The sequence below is a fragment of the Neofelis nebulosa genome, chromosome 8, assembly GCF_028018385.1.
Source record: "Neofelis nebulosa isolate mNeoNeb1 chromosome 8, mNeoNeb1.pri, whole genome shotgun sequence".
Classification (NCBI taxonomy): Eukaryota; Metazoa; Chordata; class Mammalia; order Carnivora; family Felidae; genus Neofelis; species Neofelis nebulosa.
Genome location: NC_080789.1, coordinates 107,874,566 through 107,899,088, shown reverse-complemented (window position 1 = coordinate 107,899,088; position 24,523 = coordinate 107,874,566). Strand labels below are relative to the sequence as shown.

Sequence of the window (24,523 nt, the reverse complement as noted above, 5' to 3'; positions counted from 1 at the left end):
GTAAGAAAATGGTCCAGGTTCATTCTTCTGCATGTCGCTGTCCAGTTTTCCCAGCACCACTTGCTGAAGAGACTGTCTTTATTCCATTGGATATTCTTTCCTGCTTTGTCAAAGATTAGTTGGCCATACGTTTGTGGGTCCATTTATGAGTTCTCTATTCTGTTCCATTAATCTGAATGTCTGCTCTTGTGCCAGTACCCTACTGTCTTGACAGTTACAGCTTTGTAGTATAGCTCGAAGTCTGGGATTGTGATGCCTCCTGTGTTGGTTTTCTTTTTCAAGATTGCTTTGGCTATTCGGGGTCTTTTCTGGTTCCATACAAATTTTAGGATCATTTGTTCTAGCTCTGTGAAGAATGCTGGTGTTATTTTGATAGGGATTGCATTGAATATGTAGATTGCTTTGGGTAGTATCGACATTTACCAATATTTGTTCTTCCTATCCAGGAGCATGGAATCTTTTTCCTCTTTTGTGTGTGTGTGTGTGTGTGTGTGTGTGTGTGTGTGTGTCTTCTTCAATTTCTTTCATAAGCTTTCTATAGTTTTCAGTGTATAGATTTTTTCACCTCTTTGTTTAGATTTATTCCTAGGTATTTTATGGTTTTTTGTGCAACTGTAAATGGGATCTTGATTTCTCTTTCTGTCACTTCATTGTTGGTGTATAGGAATGCAACCGATTTCTGTGTGTTGATTTTATATCCTGCAACTTTGCTGAATTCATGAATCAATTCTAGCAGTTTTTTGGTGGAATCTTTTGGGTTTTCCATATACAGTATCATGTTGTCTGTGAAGAGTGAAAGTTTGACTTCCTCTTTGCTGATTTGGATGTCTTCTATTCCTTTGTGTTGCCTGATTGCTGAGGCTAGGACTTCCAATACTATGTTGAATAACAGTAGTGAGAGTGGACATACCTGTCTTGTTCCTGACCTTTGGGGGAAAGCTTTCAGTTATGGGAAAACCCTTTTTAAATTTGGAGGTCATCAGCACTGTAAGCTGCTCCAGCTCCCAGCCCTGGGCTTGGACATTGTCTCAATGCCCAGAGAGTGCTACTTGCATTTAGTTCACTCAGGCCAGGGATGCTAACCAATTGGCCAATTCATGGAAAACTCCACTCAGAATGTGGACAGAACCCATGTTGAGAGTCCTCCACTTAGTTCCTGTTCCAAATCAGCAAGCAGCACTCTGGGAAAAGCTGACTTCAACCACAGCTGCTCCCTGCCCCTGAAAATTCAGCTCATCTAAACCTCTGGGTCTAATCCAGCCCACTGTGGGACATCCCTACAGAGCCCACAGCTGAAGACCTGAAAAGGTAACAGGATGTGAGAGCCTTTTGCTCACCTTGAACTTCTCTTATTCCTGTCTTGAACCACAAGGTCTTTCAGACAAAATCCTGCCAACATCTGCCAAATGAGATTTGCCAGCTGCCAAGTCTGGCTGGCTTTGACGTGACAGGGTTGTTTTTGCTTCATTTTTATTATGAAACCAGCACCTAGGCTGTGCAAAGACCATTCATGAGGGCAGCGGTAGTGGTGCTGAGGTTGTTCTGGCTCCCATACCTTCCTTGAACCTCACAAAGACATTCTAGAAATGCTATGGTCAGAGCCTCAGGGAGAGAAGAACCTGCCAGGTCAGAGCCTCTTAAATTCTCTACACCCTTGGTTTCTGTGTCTCTCCTTCTATCTCCCTGACCATTCCATTTGTTTTCCTTTGTGGACTTCTCTCCTAGGCTCTGTCTCTATCCAGAGCTGGGCTACCACTGGAGTAGATGGTAGGAAGAAGTTAGGGACCCAGGCGTCAGAGAGTAACATGAGTCCTGGGCACCCAGAAGTTAGCAAATGGAGTGGGGAGAGATGAGGGCCAACTGCATGTACGAAATTGCTGATATCTCATCATTTTTGATCTAGAAAATCAACAATTTCATCTGGTTCAAACTACGACTTCAGAAATTGCTTCAGTAGGGCCTATGTCTACCTATACTTTATTTTTTTTTAATGTTTATTTATTTATTTATTTTAGAGAGAGAGAGAGATTGAGAGAGAGCATGCACGAACCAGGGAGAAGCAGAGAGAGAGGGAGAGAGGGAATCCCAAGCAGGCTCTATGCTGTCAGTGCAGAGCCTGATGTGGGGCTCGAACTCAAGAAATGTGTGATCATAACCTGAGCCAAAATCAAGAATGATGCTCAACAGACTGAACTACCCAGGCACCCCACCTATACTATAAAGGAGAATATAAGAAGGTAGTAGGGCACCTAGATGGCTCAGTTGGTTAAGCAACTGACTCTTGGTTTCAGATCAGGTCATGATCTCACTGCTTATGGGCTTGAGCCCCATATGGGCTCCACAGCTGGCAGTGCGGAGCCTGCTTGGGATTCTCTCTCTCTCCCACTCTCTCTGTCCCTCCCCCACTCATGCTCGCTGTCTCTCTTAAAATAAATAAATAAACTTAAAAAAAGCTTAAGTAACTTACACAAAGGTAAACAGAAATAATTAAATTGGAAAAGACTGCTCTTTACAGCTAGCAACTCTGCAGTTCCAGAAGGTAGTGAAGTGCTGGAGTTTCATGTGAAATCATGTATAGCCAAGAAGTAGCTCTGTTTATAGCTGCTGAAAAGTTTATAGCCGACTTAAAATCCCCCTCACTGTCGAGGAGGGTGGAGCAGTGCAGCAGATCTCTGTGTCTCCGAGCCTGGCATGCCTGTCTGGGGTACTTTTTCAGAGCAGGCCCTGGAGTTCTATCATTCTATGCTGTGAGGAAGAGCATCAGCTAGGATTTTAGAAAGAGTTGGTAAAGACCTGGTACTTCCAGGGTAGCTCAGACAACTCTCTGCAAAGACAAAGCCTTGCTATAAGGAAGCCTGCACAGATACTGAGATGAGATGCTTACTATCTGTGGAGTCTTAGCTAAGTAGAACTCTCTGAGCCTCAGGACGCCTAGCTGTGCTGACAGCTCAGAGCCTGGAGCCTGCTTCAGATTCTGTGTCTCCCTCTCTCTCTGCCCCTCCACCCCACTCACACTCTGTGTCTCTCAAAAATGAATAAATGTTAAAAACAAATAAAACCTCTCTGAACCTCAGTTTCTTCCACTATAGAATGGGATGGTAAGTCCTACCTCTTAAGACTATATTGTCCACTAGAGTTGACATATCTAATACCACTGGGTGGCCTGAACAACAGAAATGTATTTTCTCACAGTTTTTGGGGCCAGAAGTCCAAGATCAAGGTGTTGGATGGGTCAGTTTCTGATGAGGCCTCTCTTCTGGGCTTGTACATGGCTGTCTTCTTGCTGTCTTAACATGGCTTCATCTCTGTGAGGGTGCAGAGAGAGAGAGAGAGAGATCTGATATCTCTTCCTCTTCTTATAAGGACACCAGTCCTAACAGATTAAGATCTCATCCTTATGACCTCATTTAACTTTTATTACCTTCTTATGGGCCCTATCTCCAAAAACAGTCACACTGGGGATTAGAGTGTCAACATACACATTAGGGAGGGGGCACAACTCAGTCTAGAACAGACTGTTTTCAGAGTATCAAGACATAGATTATGCTCTGAAAATGGCAGTTCTTTTGATGTGGGTCATAGAAGAGGTCAAGCAGGTTCAGTGAATCTGCCTGCTGAATCAAGAAGGTCTGAGCAGACTAAGCCAAAGATACCCCCAGGTCCTTGGTGAAGAAGAAATAAAAGTAAAGACCACACCCCTACAGTAGATTACTAATATTTTGCTACACTTCTCTTTATGCTTTAAAGGTTCATTTAAAATAGCTATCTGTGTTTTTTTTTTTCATGATGACACCTTCTCCCTTACTTCCTACATTCTGTCAGCCACTAGCTGTCCTTGATCTACATTCCCCACTCTCCTATTAGTCCAGGTCTCCACTCCTGATGAATTAGATGCTCACTGTGGCTTCCTCTGTTCTTTTGCCACCATTCAGTCCCACCCGCTCTCACACCCTAGACAGGCTGGTAGCTTAAAGTGTAAACTAGATCATATCACCTCTCCACTAGAAATATTTTGATGATTCCTATTATTTTTAGGATAAACTCAAACTTTATACCAAGCTTTCAGGGGCCCTTCTTCTATCTTCTGGCTCTTACCCATCTCTCCAGCTTCATTGTCAACCCCACTTTCTCATTCTCTGACCTAGATGCCTCTGGGTTACTGCTCAAGCTGCTCTGCCTGCCCACACTCGTCTGTTCCCCACACCCTTATACCAGACTCATTTTTTAGATCTCAGGTTCCAAGTGACACAACCCAGAAAGCCTTTGTTGGGAGATTAGGCTGGGTACCTAGCCCATGTGCTCACATTCTTTTTGTCCTAACAGCTATCTCCCCATATTGAAATCTGTGGTTGTCTCTATCTCCCCCTTCAAACTGTAAGTTCTGGGGAGGGTCTTATTTATTGTTGTGTTCCCAGCATCTAGCACAGCAACTGGCACATAGTAGGTACTCAATAAATACTAGTCAAATTAACCAATTATGTTTTTAAAAACCGTTTTGGATAGTTGTATACCCATGTTCATAGCAGCATTATTCACAAAAGCCAAAAGGTGAAAACAGTTAACTGATTCGTCCCCAGTTAACTGATGGATGAATGGATAAACAAAATATGGTATATCCATACAATGGACTATTATTTAGCTTTAAAAAAGAAAGAAATTCTGACACATACTACAACATGGAAGAAACACTATACTAAGTAAAATAAGCCTGTCACAAAAGGATGACACAAAAGGATGGCATGACTCCTCTTATTTGAGGTTCCTAGAGTAGTCAAAGTCATAGAGACAGAAAGTAGAATGGTAGTTGCCAAGGACTCAGGGGAGAGGGAAATGAGGAGTTAGTGTTGAATGGGTACAGAGCTTTAGTCTGGGAGGAAAGAAAAGTTCTGGAGATGGATGGTAGTAATAGTTGCACAGCATGGGGGATATATTTAATGTCACTAAACTGTACACTTAAAAATGGTTAAAATGATAAATTTCATGTTTGTGTATTTTGCTGCAATAAAAAAATAACCACTAAAATCGTTTTTATAAAATTTCAAACAACAAGAACAAAATAAAACCTCTAGGTAATGCTGGAGAGAGAGAGAGAGAGTGAGAGAGAGAGAGAGAGAGAGAGAATGAATCAGGAGGGACCCCTGCTGGGATCTGTGGTCGAGATTCAGGAGCCAGTGGGCAGACTAGGTTAGCAGCCCTCATAAAGGGTCCCTATGTAGTCAGGCTCATTGTCTCTGGATGTGCTTCAAGTTATCCTCTCACCCTCTCAAGACTGCTGCTGCTCATTGTTTTGTTCATTTCAATGGATATGATTAAAATAAACACTTGGGGTGCCTGGCTGGCTCAGTTGGTTAAATGTCTGACTCTTGATTTTGGCTCAGGTCATGATCTCACTGTTGTGAGGTCGAGCCCTGTGTTGGCTCTGTGCTGACAGCATGAAGCCTGCTTGGGAGTCTCTCTCCCTCTCTCTCTGCCCTTCCCCCACTCATTCTCTCTTCCCTCCTCTTTCCCAAAATAAAATGAACACTCAGGGTTTTATATATCACTATCCTTAAGGTCTATTCCACTTGGCAGAGTACTTTAAAAGAGGTTTCTTTGCAACTTTGGAAGTGAAACATTATTTAAGCACCCAGTGGCCGACTGTTCTTCAAAGATGATCATAACTTTATCTCCCATCTTGCATGATTTCTGCAATGAGACCATTATGAAGAGAGGTCTTCTGCTCTCATTAGGAAGAGAGGTCTATTTCCCTCTCCTTGAGCCTAGATGCAGAAGTGACATTGTGTGGCTTTTGAGGCTGGCCTCAAGAGGCAGTGTAGTTTCTGCTCTTTTGCTCTCTGTGAGAGCCAGCTGCCATGCAGTAAAGAAGCCGCAGATAAAATACTGAGTGATGAGGCAGCTAGCATGTGCAATGAGAGAGGCCATGCTGGGTAGCTGACTATATGGTATGTGAGTGAAACTTCTTAGGCCTTCCAGCTCAGCCCAGCTGCCATTCGACTGCAACTTCATGGACACCCCCGTTAATCCCAGCTGGAACAGAAGAACTAGCCAACCAGGCATTGCCCAGACTTTTAACCCACAGAATCATTAGAAGTAAATAAGCCATTGCTGCTCTAAGTCACTAAGTTTTGAAATGGCTTGATTTGAAGCAATAGATAACCCAAGCCCCATCTTCTACCAAATTAAACACTAGAATGTATAATTGTAGTACAGCATTCTAGTACCTCCACTCCAGTTTGTATTCATTGTAATAATATCAACATAGATATAAAAGAAAGAAATCCATATACAACACCACCGTTCCAATGCTTTCTCTGTTTTCACTTATCCATACGTTTTTCTGTTAGTGTATGATAGGCATACATAGTGAAACAATGTTGTATTTATTGAGCACGTGACATTGTGCTGTTTTTCTCTCTCTTCACATTGTATTTTTCATTCACGCATTGAACAAGCATTTACTGAGACCTACTTCATGTTAGGCACAGAGGATTTGGAGCTAAATGACTGCATACTATTTTTTCCATATTTTTAATCATTCACATAATAATTCCTGTGAAATTGGTCTTTGAATTGAATGCAAATTAATCCAGGTGTTTCTTTTCTTGTCTATTTATAAATTTTAGCTCTGAAGAATGTGTGGTAACTTATAATATGACCTATAGTATCAAACCATACAATTAAAATTATCAGGAAAGGAAAATAAATATACCATGAACCTAGTCTAATAGAATTACTATAATTGAACATATAGCTTTGAGATTTCAGTCAAGGCAAAAAGAAAACAGTGAAACAGTCATTCTCATTGCTTGACTTAAAGCAAGCCCATCACACTTCTGATGGGGATGGAGATCTTGACTTCCCTACACAGGAGGAACTGGTGGTGGAATAGAGATGAGGAGGTGGAGACAGTATACATAGGAGAGGGTCAGCTTTATCCAGGAACTTGGCTAGCAGGAAGAGTAGGGTGTGGGGAAGCTAGGCAAGGGCAAGAGTGCTGGTGGGAAAATTCTGTAGCGAGGCAGAAATCGAGGATTCAGAGGAGAGTTTTGACTGAGGAGATGGGGTCCTTGGGAAGGTCCAGGTATGGGATCTGGGACTCATTTGGAAAATGAGGGAGTTTCCTGGCTGGCAATCACTGTTTTTTCAGTTTAAATGAGATGAGAGTGTAGCAGAAAGGGGTTGGAGGTTTGAGAAGAATGGGAAAGGTACCAGCTATTCCTTGTTGAATCTGCTGATAGTCTGTTTCAGAGTCATACTATTGAGGCATCTGAATCCAGGAATAGGTAAGGAAAAGGACAGACCAAAGCCTGGATATCACCAGGGCCCTGGCTCAATCTTCCAAGCAGGCTCCTGACCCTGTACAAACCCTCCATTCTACACTATAGAATACTTGATCTGAAGGTTCTCCTACACCTGCTTTTCTGAGAGTGATGATTTGTAGAGGCTGTGAAGACAGGCAGGTGGCATAGCCAATGGGGCAGCTAGCTGAGAGATTCTAAGGAGAGGAACAGTTGGTGAGGAAGGAGAGGTTTCCTGTTGACCACCAGGTTTTACATAGGAGAGGAGAGAAAAAGCAGGGCTTCAGAGCTGTGGCAGCAGAAGCAGGAACACAAATGGTCCAGACCGGATTCACTCCTCCAGCCACTGCAGTAAAAACCTGCCCTTTTAGTCACCACTCAACACATGTTACCAGAGATTTGATGCTTCGATTTGAGTGACTGGGATTTGGCCACAAAACTGTCTCTGAAGGAAGGAAAGCAAAGATCTGTGAGTCTGACCACCAACTGTTTTATTTCCCATGAGAGTTGGCAGGTGAGGGTTCGGAGACCCACTATGGCCTTCCTCCTTTCCTCCTTGTTATCTTTGGACCATGCGCTTGCAAAGCAGATGAAATCCAAAGTTTAGGCTGCCAAGTTAGACACTCTGGTTTCTAATCCTGACTCCTCCATGTACTTGGCTATATAATGATCATGGGGGAGTTACTTAGCCATTCTAAATCTCAGTTTTCTTGTCTAGAAATTGAGAATATTTATCTCATAAGGTTGTTCTAAAGAATAAATGACACATCAATGTCCATTTATGGCAGAGTGCCTAGCACATAGTAAATGCCCACTATGTGCATTGTTTTCCCACTGTCCCATCTACCCCCTTTGGCTCTTCTCCTTGATCAACCACTGCTCTTGGTAGGCTTACTGGGTAGTCCTACATCCATGAGCTCACTCTGGAGCCTGCCTCTCATTCCTATGTATGACTGTTTGAGTGATGTGACCTGATTCTTGGGAGTAATTTAGAAATATTGCTGAGTCTCAGACACCTTTGAAGAAGACTTTTCAGCACTAGCTGTGACAATTTTTTAGTAAAATGCAAAGCATTTAAAAAGAACCCCAGAAAACAACAAGTTTTGGCAAGGACATGGGGAAATTAGAACACTTATGTATTGCTGGTGGGAATGCAGAAGGCACAGATGCTATGAAAAACATTGTGGTGATCCCTCAAAAAAATTAAACATAGATTTACCATGTTATCCAGTAATTCTGCTTCTTGTTATATACTCACAAGAAGTGATTGGAAAGTCAAACATATCTGTACATCCATGTTAATAGTCGTTTTATTTATTTATTTATTTATTTATTTATTATTTAATATGAAATTTGTCAAATTGGTTTCCATACAACACCCAGTGCTCATCCCAAAAGGTGCCCTCCTCAATGCCCATCACCCAATTTCCCCTCCTTTCCACTCCTCATCAACCCTCAGTTTGTTCTCAGTATTTAAGAGTCTCTTATGTATTTAAGAGTCTCTCAGTATTTAAGACTCTCCTTCCCTCTCTGTAACTTTTTTTCCCCTTCCCCTCCCCCATGATCTGTTAAGTTTCTCAGGATCCATATAAGAGTGAAAACATATGGTGTCTGTCTTTCTCTGTATGACTTATTTCACTTAGCACAACACTCTCCAGTTCCATCCACGTTGCTACAAAAGGCCATATTTCATTCTTTCTCATTGCTAAGTAGTATTCCATTGTATATATAAACCACAATTTCTTTATCCGTTCATCAGTTGGTGGACATTTAGGCTCTTTCCATAGCTTGGCTATTGTTGAAAATGCTGCTATAAACATTGGGGTACAAGTGCCCCTATGCATCAGCACTCCTGTATCCCTTGGGTAAATTCCTAGCAGTATTATTGCTGGGTCATAAGGTAGATCTATTTTTAATTTTTTGAGGAACCTCCACACTGTTTTCCAGAGTGGCTGTACCAGTTTGCATTCCCACCAACAGTGCAAGAGGGTTCCCGTTTCTCCACATCCTCTCCAGCATCTACAGTCTCCTGATTTGTTCATTTTAGTCACTCTGACTGGCGTAAGGTGATATCTCAGTGTGGTATAATCGTTTTATTCACAACAGTCAAAAAGTGGAAACAACCCAAATGTCCATCAATGAATGTATATATAAGCAAAATGTAGTATTTACATACAGTGAAATATTATTTAGCCATTAAAAGGAAGGACAACTTGACACCTGCTACAATGTAGATGAAACTTTAAGATTTTATGCTAAGTGAAATAAGCCAGTCGCAAAAGGATGAATATGGTTTCTCTTAGAGGAGGTTCCCAGAGTATTCAAACTCATAGAGACAGAAAGTAGAGTTGTGGTTTCCAGGGATTCAGAGAGAGTGGGGGGCGAAAGGGAGTTATTGTTTACGGGCAGAGCTTCAGTCTTGGAAGATGAAAAAGTTCTGGGGGTGGATGGTGATGATGGTTGCACAAGGGTGTGAACGTACTCAATGTCACAGAAGTGTACACTTCAAAATGATCATAATGGTAGATTCTGTCTTAATGTGTATTTCATCACAAAAAACTCCTCAAAATTTGTTAAATATTCTAAATCTCAAATTAAATGATTGGTCACTGCCATGTACAAGAACACATGTAAAACAAAACAACCATTGATGATTACCCAAATTAAGCTAATAAAAAGATTTAAGAAAGGTCAAGGTCAAGATGGCTGAGCAGCATGGAAGTTTTTTACATCTCTTTTTCCCTGAAATGCAGCTAGATCAACACCAAACCATCTTGCACCTAAAAAATTGATCTGAGGATTAACTCAACAATCTGCATAACTGAACCACAGAACTCAGCAGGTACATGGCACAGAGAGGTGAACTGAGGGAGAGAGAAGCCACGGAGGGTAGGGACCTGTTTTTGCTTGTGGAGAGAGGATAGAGACAGTGGGGAGAGTACAGGAAAAGCCCTCTCCCCGAAAATAGCTGGAGAAAAAGAGAAAGAGTGGAAACACCCATAAGAGAATTAATAAGAAAGGGAGAAAGGAGAAAGGAGAGGGTGTGGATACCATTATGACTCAATGAACAGGAGAGAACAGAGTCTGAAAGTCCATGACTTGATACCTGGTGGAGCTCTAGTGGGAACAGTGAATCCCCAGGAGCAGTGAGGTCCGAGGGATCCTCGGGCCACATAGGGAGAAGTGGTTCCTCTGCTGAGAAGACATTTGGTAGGTTGTGTGGACTCCCCATAGGCAAATGTCCCAGTGGACCCTGGAGAACAACCATGTTTGCTGGTGTTGGAACAAGGGACATCCACATGCACATACTGGGCATTTACTATGTGCTAGGCACTCTGCTATAAATGGACACTTATTTGTAAATAGTATGTGCATTGTTTTCCCACTGTCCCAACATCTATACCCCCAACGTGAAAGAACCCAAATACATAAATCAATTAATCACAAACATACAGAAACTCATTGACAATAATACCATAATAGTAGGGGACTTCAACACCCCACTTACAGCAATGGACAGATCATCTAAACAGAAAATCAACAAGGAAACAATGGCTTTGAATGACACACTGGACTGGATGGACTTAACAGGTATATTTAGAACATTTCATCTTAAAGCAGCAGAATACACATTCTTCTCGAGTGCATATGGAACATTCTCCAGAATAGATCACACACTGGGACATCAGCCCTCAACAAGTACAAAAGATCGAGATCAGACTATACCTGTTTTGAGACCACAATGTTATGAAACTCAAATGTCAACCCCAATAAAACATTTGGAAAGACAACACCTACTTGGAGACTAAAGAACATCCTACTAAAGAACGAATGGGCTAATGAAGAAGTTAAAGAGGAAATTAAAATGTCCACAGTCCAAAACCTCTGGGACTCAGCAAAGGCTGTCATAAGAGGGAAGTATATAGCAATCCAGGCCTTCCTAAGGAAGGAAAAAAGTTCTCAGATACACAACCTAACCTTACACCTTAAGGAGCTGGAAAAAGAACAGGAAATAAAACCCCAAATCAGCAGAAGATAGGAAATAATAAAGATTAGAGCAGAAATCAATGCTATTGAAATAAAAAAACAGTAGAACAGATCAATGAAACCAGGAGCTGGTTCTTTGAAAGAGTTAACAAAATTGATAAATTCCTAGCCAGTTTGATCAAAAAGAAAAAGGAAAGGACCCAAATAAATAAAATCAAGAACAAAAGAGGAGAGATCACAACCAACACTGCAGAAGTACAAACAATAAGAAGAGAATATCATGAGCAATTATATGCCAATAAATTGGGCAACCTGGAAGAAATGGACAAATGCCTAGAAACATATAAACTACCAAAAGTGAAACAAGAAGAAATAGAAAATTTGAACAGACTCATAATCAATAAAGAAATCAAATTAGTAATCAAAAATCTCCCAAAAAACAAGAGCCCAGGTCAGATGGCTTTCTAATTCTACCAAACATTTAAAGAAGAGCTAACACCTATTCTTTTGAAACTATTTCAAAAAATAGAAATTGGAGGAAAAATTCCAAACTCATTCTATGAAGCCAGTATTACCAAAACCAGACAGAGACCCCACTAAAAAGGAGAACTGCAGACCAATTTCCTTGATGAACATGGATGCAAAAATCCTCAACAAGATACTAGCCAACCAGATCCAATACATTAAAAGAATTATTCACCACAACCAAGTGGGATTTATACCTGGGATGCAGGGCTGGTTCAGTGTCTGCAAAACAATCAATGTGATGCATCACATCAATAAAAGAAAGGACAAGAACCAGATGATCCTTTCAATAGATACAGAAAAAGAATTTGACAAAATACAGCATCCTTTCTTGATAAAAACCCTCAGGAAAGTAGAGATAGAAGGAGCATATCTCAAGATCATAAAAGCCATATGTGAAAGACCCACCGCTAATATCATCCTTAATAAGGAAGAACTGAGAGTTAAGTTCAGCTAAACTAAGGTCAGGAACATGACAGGGATGTCCACGCTCACTACTGTTATTCAACATAGTATTGGAAGTCCTAGCCTCAGCAATCAGGCAACACAAAGGAATAGAAGACATCCAAATCAGCAAAGAGGAAGTCAAACTTTCACTCTTCACAGACAACATGATACTGTATATGGAAAACCCAAAAGATTCCACCAAAAAACTGCTAGAATTGATTCATGAATTCAGCAAAGTTGCAGGATATAAAATCAACACACAGAAATCGGTTGCATTCCTATACACCAACAATGAAGCGACAGAAAGAGAAGTCAAGATCCCATTTACAGTTGCACAAAAAACCATAAAATACCTAGGAATAAATCTAAACAAAGAGGTGAAAAAATCTATACACTGAAAACTATAGAAAGCTTATGAAAGAAATTGAAGAAGACACACACACACACACACACACACACACACACACAAAAGAGGAAAAAGATTCCATGCTCCTGGATAGGAAGAACAAATATTGGTAAATGTCGATACTACCCAAAGCAATCTACATATTCAATGCAATCCCTATCAAAATAACACCAGCATTCTTCACAGAGCTAGAACAAATGATCCTAAAATTTGTATGGAACCAGAAAAGACCCCGAATAGCCAAAGCAATCTTGAAAAAGAAAACCAACACAGGAGGCATCACAATCCCAGACTTCGAGCTATACTACAAAGCTGTAACTGTCAAGACAGTAGGGTACTGGCACAAGAGCAGACATTCAGATTAATGGAACAGAATAGAGAACTCATAAATGGACCCACAAACGTATGGCCAACTAATCTTTGACAAAGCAGGAAAGAATATCCAATGGAATAAAGACAGTCTCTTCAGCAAGTGGTGCTGGGAAAACTGGACAGCGACATGCAGAAGAATGAACCTGGACCATTTTCTTACACCCTACACAAAAATAAACTCAAAATGGATGAAAGACCTCAATGTAAGTCAGGAAGCCATCAAAATCGTCGAGGAGAAAGCAGGCAAAAACCTCTTTGATCTTGGCCGCAGCAACTTCTTACTCAACACGTCTCTGGAGGCAAAGGAAACAAAAGCCAAAATGAACTATTGGGACCTCATCAAAATAAAAAGCTTCTGTACAGTGAAGGAAGCCATTAGCAAAACTAAAAGACAACTGACAGAATGAGAGAAGATATTTGCAAATGACGTATCAGATAAAGGGTTAACATCCAAAATCTATAAAGATAAACTCAACACCCAAAAAACAAATAATCCAGTGAAGAAATGGGCAAAAGACAGGAAGAGACATTTTTCCAAAGAAGATATCCAGATAGCTAACAGACACATGAAAAAACGCTCAACACCACTCATCATCAGGGAAATACAAATTAAAACTACAATGAGATACCATCTCACACCTGTCAGAATGGCCAAGATTAACAACTCAGGAAGCAACAGATATTGGCGAGGATGCGGAGAAAGAGGATCTCTTTTGCCCTGCTGGTGAGAATGCAAACTTGTGCGGCCACTCTGGAAAACAGTATGGAGGTTCTCAAAAAGTTAAAAATAGAACTACTCTATGACTGAGCAATTGTACTACTAGCTATTTATCCAAGGGATACAGGTGTGCTATTTTGAAGGGGCACATGCACCCCCATGTTTATAGCAGCACTATTAACAATAGCCAACGTATGGAAAGAGCCCAAATGTTCATCGACAGATGGATGGATAAAGAAGATGTGGTATATATATATATATATATATATATATATATATATACATATACACACACAACAGAGTATTACTTGGCAATCAAAAAGAATGAAATCTTGCCATTTGCAACAACATGGATAGAACTAGAGGGTATTATGCTAAGCGAAATAAGTCAGTCAGAGAAAGACAAATATCATATAACTTCACTCATATGTAGATACAAAACAGATGAACATAAAGAAAGGGAAGCAAAAATAACATAAAACAGGGAAGGGGACTCTTAAAGAGTATTATTAGTAGTAGTTGTATCAATAAAGTATGGTGATAGGTACCCTCTGAAGAATTGTGGATGGAACAGAAGCCATGTGCATGAAAGAAAAGGAAATGTTCTATTTTTCTCTATAGTCTTAGGAAATCTCCTGGCAAAGATACAAAGTAAAGTATAGAGATTGTCATAGGGCTTCTAGAACAACCAGACACACCTGAATAGTTAAATTCATTTATTCATTCCATCCTTTTGTTCATTTATCAAGTCTAATTAGACCCTTATGTGTCATTATCTATATCGGATGATATGGACATTTTAACTGTGAATAAAGTTTGACTCCTGACCTCCAGAAGCTGATAATCTAGTAGGAAAGATGAGATATGTAACTGTTGTGCAGTTGGGCGTGTCCAGAGTGGACAGCCTGTATCATAGGCTGAAACGTGGAGAGAGGAATAACCATATCATGGGGCACAAATATTGCATGTGTATAAAGATATGAAACTGACAGCTGGTAGCAGATCTAAAACCTGAGCCATCTCCTTGGATGTGCTTAGGAGTCTTGGCCGCCTGCTCGCAAGTTCTGACACTGTGTTCTTCTTTCCTTTCCTGCCCTTCTTGAGGTGCTGTCAGGAGTCCTCCTGGTCTTGGATTGTGTGGTCCCTTGAGATTCTGAAGAGATGGCTGCAGCGGCAGTGGCTGGACTGATCCCTGTGCTACACTCAGTGGCTGGTGACAAATCCCGCTACTATATTGGGCGACAGCTGTGGTTTGGGTTCATCGCTGTGTATGGAGTGGTGGTGTACGTGGTCCGCATGCCCTGGGTTCCCATCCATGAAGATTTCTGGTGCCATGGCAACATTACCAATACTTGTTTGATTGAGTGTTTTGAAAAAAGTTTTAACAGTCCTGTAGTGGGAATTTGGTACTTTTTTTTCTTTATTTTCTTGGCCCTCTTCTTCCTCATGGAATTCTTCATGGCTCAGATTCGGCACAAGCAAATCAAAGCCAAGTCAGTGGAGTCAGCAGCAGATGAAATGGAGGAGGGCTCCATGGTGGGAATCCAGGAGCATGCCCCTTCCCCGAAGAAGTCCATCCTGAACTTCCACCAGGAGAAGATGCTTTTGCTTTTGTATCTCCTTTACTTCCTCCTACAGGTTGGTGCACAGTGTGTGTTTTTATTTTTTCTCATGTACCAACACCTGCCCCTGGTGAGCCAAGCCATCATTCACTGCAGCACCAAGAGCTGTCCAGGACCCTATTTCTGCCTGATCAGGGGGACCATGGAGAAGCGAATGTCCATCTACACCCTCATCACCTTATCCTTCATGATCATCCTCTTCTGTTCAGGTTTCTTCATGTACAGCATCCACCATTACCTGCTAAAAGGGCTTGCCAGTGCTAAATTTTGGCTTGACTAATGTTTGAAGTTCTTATTGAGAGTCTTTCCTCCCTTACACTAGGAAGTTTGTGTTCCTTTAAATATTGTGTCTGGGGCAGGGCTTCTTCCTGCTGTTTCTTTGCTTTAGTCCTTCATAAAATAAACATTTATTGTTCTTGTGTCCTCTCTCTACAGCCAGGTTCAGGTTGTCTAACTGTGGGGGGCTGGTGGTACACACTTGATAACATTTCAGAGTTTTCTCAAATGTGTTATCTAATTTGGTCCTTCCCAGAAGCCTGTGGCCTTGAGCTTGCTACTTCATCCTTCCAGTATTTTCAAATCATGAAGAGCTTTCATAGTCTTAGAACTAAGAGCATTAAAGATTCAGAGGAGATTGGCTGACTTGTGCTCTGGCCTCCCCAATTTGGGTTGTAAATAAAGGGAAGGTAGTTCTTCTCTACAGGAAAATTCTCAGCAGGACTGTCAGAGCAGGTTACTCAAGCTCCTAGGTGTGGGCGCAGTCTTGCCACCTCACTTGAGTCTCCAATGAGGACTGAATAAATCTGGATGAATCCCACTGGGGAGAGGATGAGTGTGGGTAGGGTGGGAATGAGGTTTGGAGGAATCAGTGCACTGGGTTTCACTATGTTCAGAATCTTGTCTCTCTCCAAGACCTGACCTATCTTTTTAAAAATTTTATTATTATTTTTCTGTACCTGTTTATCTTGAGTTATGTTGAAGCTCAGGTCAAGTCTACACATACGTTACTAACAATGCTTTGGGCTCCCTGCTGAGTCATGCTATTTGCAAGCACAAGGTGGTTTGAACAGATATGGCTAAAGCTCTCCACATCTGGGGGGAGGCAACAAGATGGGGATCAGAGTGAATATGCTACAGAGAAGGTATGGCTAGTTACCTCATCCTGTGCTAAGCAGTTGTCCCCAGAACTAATTTGAGTAGCCATCTTGTGCCTGAGGCTTAGGTTCCTTCCAGGTGCTTCGTGTGAGATGAAGAACGAGGGCAATGCCAAGAGCCTTACCTTGTTGGGTACAGTCTGTGTTGTGCAAGCAAGCATAATGTTCCGAAACTACTTAGTTGGATGTAGTTGGAATTTTTTTGAGGCTGACTGTGACAGGCAGATCCCAAGGTCTCCCCCAATGATTTTCTGCCTCCTGGTATCCATGCCTTTGTATAATCCCTCCTTTTGAATGTAAGCAGAAACTGTGACTTGCTTCTAACCAATAAGATGTCACTCCTTTGATTATGTCATATTATATATAACTCTATTTTAGCAGATTAGAACAAGACTTTCCCTTGCTGGCTTTGAAGAGGCATTCATGGCAAGGAATTGCAGGCGGCTTCTTAGGGCTGAGAGTGGCACCCAGCTGACTGCCAGCAGAAAATGGGGTCATACAACTGCAAAGGAATTAAATTCTTCCCACAACTTGAAAGAACTTTAAAGTGGATTCTTCCCCAGTCAAGCCTCCAGATGAGAATACAGCCCAGCTTACCCCTAGATTGCAGTTTTGCAAAACCGTGCACAGAGGACCCATGCCTGGGCTCCTAACCCACAGAAACTGTGAGATAATATGTGCATGTTGGGGTGCCTGTGGGGCTCAGTTGCTTAAGTGTCTGACACTTGATTTTGGCTCAGGTCATGATCTTATGGTTTGTGAGTTCAAGCCCCACATTGGGCTCTGCACTGATAGTGTGGAGCCTACTTGAGATTCTGCCTCTTTCTCTGCCCTTCCCCCACTCGTAGTCTCTCTGTCTCTCTCAAAACAAATAAATAAACTTAAAAAATATATGCATGTTGTTTTAAGCTGTTAAGTTTGTGGAGATTTGTTACATAGCAATAGAAAACTAACACACTGACCCCAGGGGCCCCACAATGGTATAAGAGCCAGTGGAGGCTGGCTGGTCTCAGCATTAATGCATCTGCAGTTTTCACAGCTTTTCTTCCATCCCAGGAAACAATACTCCTTTGCTTTCTTCCAACAGGTGACCCAGTCACAGTCTGAGGGGCTTGTATAAGTTTTAGCAGAGAGTGCCAGAGACTAAGGTGACTGCTGCTTCTGACCCTTCTGCCTAGATAAGAAGGCTCCTGCATAGGCCAGCCCTGGAAAGATTCTTACTTTCCTGAATGATCCACCTTGATCTGCATTGGTGTCGTACAGGTGGGATCTGGGGTTCCAGAACCTCCTGTTGCAATACTACTGTAAAATGAGAACTTGCTGGGCTCACACAGTCTCCACCAGGCACAAAGCTTGGCAGTTGGTGCTGCTGGATGCCACCTTCTACTATCATCCTAGGCTGAGTGTCTTTGAGCACAACTGTGTGCAGGGGCCTCTGAGGCCCCATTTTGAAACTCAACTGGATTTGTGGGGAGGCCACACCCTGTGGATGTGGTTTTATCCAGTGCATGCTTGGAAGTTGTGTAGAAGAGGGAACTGTGAAAAAATTTAGGGGTGAATCAGAGCCAAGTGTTCCTGTATATCCAGTGCCCTGAAGAGTGTCTGGTACATGGTAGGGACACTAAATACATTTTTGGACAAATGGAGTGCTCTAAAAGAATCTTGATGCTATTCCTAGAGCTTGTGGGTAGTGGTAATACTATTCTCAGGCAGGTTTATTGAGAGTCAAAACTCAAGGTCTGGTTTATATCCCAAGTAAACCTTGCATTTCCCCTTTCCCTGGGCTTATCCTGATTGCAGGCATGGTGCTCAGTGGTTGGATCTGTGCCATCTTGTTTCACAGAATAGAGGCTGCATCAGAGACTTTAGCTTAATTACAAGAAGGACAGTCTGGACAGTGACAGCAGTCCGTCAACAGCTATATTTGAGCATGCAATTATCCAGATGAAGACTGTCTCAGACAGAGGGAAGAGCAAGGGCTCTGAGGTGGTGTATTGGTCAAAGTTTAACCAGGAACAGAAATGACACCAATAATTTGAACAAGGAGAGTTTGGTGCAAAGTCTAAGTAGTCAAAGGTGATTAACTATGTAATGGGATAAAAGAGGACTATAAGGGATCTGGAAGTAGCAATCACAGAAAACAGCTTCTGCTTCTAGGACTGATGGAGATGAACCAGGAGGGAAGGGTATGACTGCTACAGGAAGATGTAGCCTGTGGGGGATGAGAAAATCTGCCAGAGGGTGGCAAACTTGGGTCAGAGCTACTCTGTAGAAGCAGACTCACTTGTCGGAGAGTGCAAATGAAGCCAGTCCATAGGGCTACTTAGATGAGTTCTAGCGAGCTTCCCACACACCAGAACTTGGTGGCTGCTGCACCAAGAAATAGCACATTGGAAGGAATTCCCTTCTTTCTACTATTGCCTCCTAGTGTCCTTCCAGTATTACCTATTTTATCTAATGACAAATCTTAACACTAAACCATCTGGCAAAGGAGAAGTGTTTACAGGGTCCAGCCCTTGTATCACAAAGCTGGGGCAGGAAAAAAAAAAAAAAAGATAATAAATTGGTAACTGGCAGTCTATCCTTTGGGCAACTCAGCTTCAATATGTATCTTCCTGCACACATTTAAACTTCTAAACAACAATGAAACAACTCTGTTTCCACCTAACAAAGCTGTAGTTGTTCTTTGTACAAGGAAGCAGTGCTCACACTTTCTCCAAACTGAAAATAGTCACAATAGACATTATACCCATTGCTGACTGTATTCAGTACTTTCAAATTTGGTCATCGTTCCATTGAAAATTTTGTTACTTAATGGCTAAATTATAAAGTTAATTTTCTTTTCTTAAAACATTTTTTCCTAATGTTTTATTTATTTTTGAGGGGGGGTGGGCAGAGAGAGAGGGAGGCACAGAATCTGATGCAGGCTCCAGGCTCTGAGCTGTTAACACAGAAACAGTGAGATCATGACCTGAGCCTAAGTCAGATACTTAACTGACTGAGCCACTCAGGTGCCCCTACAGAGCTAATTTTTAGCAACTTGTATATATAAAATAATAAGGGAAGGAATAAGAGAGAAGAAAATAGTTACAATTTACAAATAAATATGTACACAAAAAGAAAATATGTAAAACTGATATAATCCTTGTAATTGGTCACAAAGTCATAGTTGATATTTCTCCCTTCTTACTTATGTTTTTCTTTGCCCTGAGCCAGAAACTTAAGTTTCTAATAGGGTAACCCAAAATATCCTAATAGGGTGACCCAAACTGTCATTTCTGAAGGGTCTGAATCTTCAAGAGTCTTAACTTTTCCTTTTGTTGGCTATAGTTTTCCATTAACCTTCGCTATTGGGCATGGAAGTATTCTGGGTTCCAGAAATAGTTTTCTTTGTCCCCTACGTGTAGGGGCAACTCAATTTCTCACTGGCAATTGTGATCAATCACTCCAGTCTGTAGAGTAACTCTTTTTTTCCCCTTGCCTGTTGGTTCAGCATAAAGATTCCCACATAGCCAAGTGGTAGTCTCATCTTCCAAATCAATAGAGCCATCATGCCCTTGATAGAAGCACTTCCCCATTGGGAACTAAGACCTCCAAACCAGAAGAGTTCATGGTTGCTGAATGGGAAGTGAAAAATTCTGCCAATGTTTTTTTTTTTTTTTTTTAAGTATAATAGTGAGAGGAGCTTCTCTCCCTTCTACTCTTTGATTCAGAGGGTATATATATTCTGGCTGTGTGGAAGATAGCACCACATAATGGCTTCTGATTCAAAGCATGTATTTTAGCCTGTTAGACCCCATCTTTTCGGGGTGCTGTCTCACAATTGATACTATAACTGAGTTTTCAGTAAGCCCTTCCACCTTTCAATTCAGTCAGCTGCTTCTGGGTAATGGAGTATTGTGGGAGATTCTATGGGCATGAGCCTATTGCTATACTTTCTTTGCTGCCAAATTAGTTCCTTGATCAGACACAGTTCTGTGAGGTATATATCTATCATCTAAACACCATGAACCCCCACTCTGGTGGGACACAGTGGTGTTTTGGATTCTTAGGAATTAACTTCAATTCAGAGCCTGTATCTACTGATCCCTTAATAGTCTGGGTATTTCCTTTGCTCCAGTGCCCAGCTACTGGTAAATGGTTACAGATATCCTCAGGGAAGTCCTAGAGGAATGTTTGCTGTATATACTTGTGGCCATTCTGCAGAGTGTCTCCCCTTTAACCAATGGTCTCGGGATCTGTGAATTAGCTTAGGACTAGAAACTGGATGAAAGATCATGAGTCTCCATTGCGATGACTCAAACCAGATCTTTAACCAACAGAACTAGAAGTTTTTCAGTTATATAGATCCAGGTTGGCAAACATTTATTTATTTATTTAAAAATGTTTAATGTTTATTTATAACAGAGAGAGAGAGAGAGAGAGAGAGAGAGAGAACAGGTGAGGGGCAGAGAGAGAGAGAGAGAGAGAGAGAATCCAAATCAGGCCCCAGGCTCCAAGCTGTCAGCACAGAGCCTGATGTGGGACTTGAACTCACAAACTGTGAGATCATAAACTGAGCTGAAGTAGGACACTTAACCGACTGAGCCACCCAGGCACCTCTGGGTTGGCAAACTTTTTTTAATGAAATTTATTGTCAAATTGGTTTCCATACAACACCCAGTGCTCATCCCAAAATGTGCCCTCCTCAATACCCATCACCCACCCTCCCCTCCATCCCAACCCCCATCAACCCTCAGTTTGTTCTCAGTTTTTAAGAGTCTCTTATATTTTGGCTCCCTCCCTCTCTAATCTCTTTTTTTTTTCTTTTTTTTTTTTTTTTTCAACGTTTTTTATTTATTTTTGGGACAGAGAGAGACAGAGCATGAACGGGGGAGGGGCAGAGAGAGAGGGAGACACAGAATCGGAAACAGGCTCCAGGCTCCGAGCCATCAGCCCAGAGCCTGACGCGGGGCTCGAACTCACGGACTGCGAGATCGTGACCTGGCTGAAGTCGGACGCTTAACCGACTGCGCCACCCAGGCGCCCCTCTCTTTTTTTTTTCTTCCCCTCCCCCAAGGACTTCTGTTAAGTTTCTCAGGATCCACATAAGAATGAAAACATTTGGTATCTGTCTTTCTTTGTATGACTTATTTCACTTAGCATAATACTCTCCAGTTCCATCCACATTGCTACAAAAGGCCATATTTCATTCTTTCTCATTGGGTTGGCAAACTTTTAATGACAAAAGCTAAATAGTAAAAATTTAGGCATTGTAGGCCAAACAGTCCCTGTCACAACTAATTAACTCTACAGGTATGGCAGGAAAGCAGCCATAGACAGTATGTAAATATATGGGTGTAGCTGTGTTCCAATAAAACTTTATTTATAAAAATAAGTAAGGGCTGGATTTGGATCATGGGTCATAGTTGACTCCTGTCATGGATCTAGCAATATTTCAATAGGAGATCTCTTTTATTACTATACAATCAATTAACCACCACTTGAGATCCCAATTGGCCAAAAGCATTCTGATTACCTTTGTTCCTGCTCCCCTTTATTTATTTATTTATTTATTTATTTTTTCAGTATATGAAATTTATTGTCAAATTGGTTTCCATACAACACCCAGTGCTCATCCCAAAAGACGCCCTCCTCAATACCCATCACCCACCCTCCCCTCCCTCCCACCCCCCATCAACCCTCAGTTTGTTCTCACTTTTTAAGAGTCTCTTATGCTTTGGCTCTCTCCCACTCTAACCTCTTTTTTTTTTCCTTCCCCTCCCCAATGGGTTTCTGTTAAGTTTCTCAGGATCCACATAAGAGTGAAACCATATGGTATTTGTCTTTCTCTGTATGGCTTATTTCACTTAGCATCACACTCTCCAGTCCCATCCACGTTGCTACAAAGGGCCATATTTCATTCTTTCTCATTGCCACGTAGTACTCCATTGTGTATATAAACCACAATTTATCCATTCATCAGTTGATGGACATTTAGGCTCTTTCCATAATTTGGCTATTGTTGAGAGTGCTGCTATAAACATTGGGGTACAAGTGCCCCTATGCATCAGCACTCCTGTATCCCTTGGGTAAATTCCTAGCAGTGTTATTGCTGGGTCATAGGGTAGGTCTATTTTTAATTTTCTGAGGAACCTCCACACTGTTTTCCAGAGTGGCTGCACCAATTTGCATTCCCACCAACAGTGCAAGAGGGTTCCCGTTTCTCCACATCCTCTCCAGCATCTATAGTCTCCTGATTTGTTCATTTTGGCCACTCTGACTGGCGTGAGGTGATATCTGAGTGTGGTTTTGATTTGTATTTCCCTGATAAGGACCTGCTCCCCTTTATGTAGTAAATGTGTTCACCTTGTCAGGCAGTGACATGCTGTCTCTTGATCTTTCTAACTCCAGGATTTCATTGAGCCTATTGAAATCTGTGTAGCATCCCCCATGGCCATATCTAGTCTATAAATGAGAGTAACTACAGAGCTTTGAAAGGATGCAGGTACTCCTTCACTAATTTATTTCTTAATATCTTAGTGATGGGAGGGTCTTCTAAACCTTCTCAGGGAATGTGGTTGAGGGTATGGGTATGCATATTACACATAATAAGTACATATCAACATTTCCATCTTCCTAAACCTTCAGATACCTTCCTTCATATCAGATCATTGAAACTATGGCATCTCACTCTCATTAAGCAGAGGACATTACTGAGTCCAAGAGTCAGTTGACCACCTAAGTAAGGTGTCAGAGCCACTTCCATCTGCATAATTTGAAATACAAAATCTGAGGGGCGCCTGGGTGGCTCAGTCGGTTGAGCGTCCGACTTCGGCTCAGGTCATGATCTCGCGGTCCGTGAGTTTGAGCCCCGCGTCGGGCTCTGTGCTGACCGCTCAGAGCCTGGAGCCTGTTTCAGATTCTGTGTCTCCCTCTCTCTCTGACCCTCCCCCGTTCATGCTCTCTCTCTGTCTCAAAAATAAATAAACGTTAAAAAAAAATTAAAAAAAAAAGAAATACAAAATCTGAAATCTCTAGTAAGTACATACAAAAAAATTAATTTGGTTTGATACAGAGTTATATTCCACTCTCCGTGTTCTTTTTTTATGTTTATCTATTTATTTTAAGAGAGAGAAAGAGGAGCAGGAGAGGGGCAGAGTGACTGGGAGAGAGAGTGAATCCTAAGCAGGCGCTAAGTTGATGAGGGGCTCGATCTCATGAACTATGAGGTTATGATCTGCACCAAAATCAAGAGTTAGATGCTTAATCAACTGAGCCACCCAGGTATCCCTCTACTCTCCATGTTCTAACTCCCTTAGAGTACACTCCCACATATTCCTAGGTTTACAAGTCATAATTTATTTAGAGTACAAGCCATTTCCTCTTGGGTCATACTGTGTGTCTGAGTCCCTGACACATGCTGAGATTTGACCCAAGTTGTGGGTCTAGAAGCAATAAGAGGTGATGATAGTGCATCTTGAGGAGAATAAGCATCCCTTTCAAGACATCTGCCTTAGATGACGTTATCATAGTTTTCCAGCAAAGGAAGGCTAGTCATTGTAGCACTTATCTGCTTCTGTTGCAAAGGGATGCTCAGAATGACTTAGAGATTTTAGAATCTCAACTTCATTTGAATCCTACCAGATTTCTCCATCCATGTTTCAAGGTCTCATTATTTCTGAATCAGTGTTCTAACTTTCACTTAAGAAGCTTGTGAAGGCTGTGAATCCAACTGCTATTGTAATTCAACCACTTTCGCAGTTAAATTAGTGCTTGATATTCAGCAATATTAGTTATAAGAAATAAAATATTATATTAGGACTGTGGTAGGAGCTTTCCAATTCTCAGGTTATGATCCTGAGCCTTTTTCTTCCCATAAGTAATGCAATGTACTTGGGAAAGTCAGTTCCACACCACAGTCCTTGTCATTACTACTGCCATAATAATAAATGCAGCAGCTACTTGGACTCCCAAGGCATTAATTAATACATCATCATAGGTGGCAATTTTAT

General features: G+C 41.6%; 1 protein-coding gene across 3 annotated transcripts; it reads left to right on the top strand.

The window, feature by feature from the left end:
- Nucleotides 1–7,518: 7,518 nt before the first annotated feature.
- LOC131484070 (uncharacterized) lies at nt 7,519–15,809 on the top strand. Of its 3 annotated transcripts, none has more exons than XM_058682338.1 (2): nt 7,519–7,767; nt 14,868–15,809. In XM_058682338.1, exon 2 carries the CDS (start codon nt 14,915–14,917, stop codon nt 15,653–15,655), a length of 741 nt encoding a protein of 246 aa, XP_058538321.1. In that variant the 5' UTR covers nt 7,519–7,767; nt 14,868–14,914; the 3' UTR covers nt 15,656–15,809. The 3 variants fall into 3 exon arrangements, with proteins under 3 accessions (XP_058538321.1, XP_058538319.1, XP_058538320.1); XM_058682336.1 differs by having other exon boundaries at nt 14,858–15,809; XM_058682337.1 differs by having other exon boundaries at nt 7,519–7,812; nt 14,858–15,809.
- Nucleotides 15,810–24,523: the final 8,714 nt, after the last annotated feature.

What these genes read in the sequence shown, in the direction of transcription:
- LOC131484070 (XM_058682338.1), top strand. Translation starts at nt 14,915, where the DNA reads ATGGCTGCAGCGGCAGTGGCTGGACTGATCCCTGTGCTACACTCAGTG.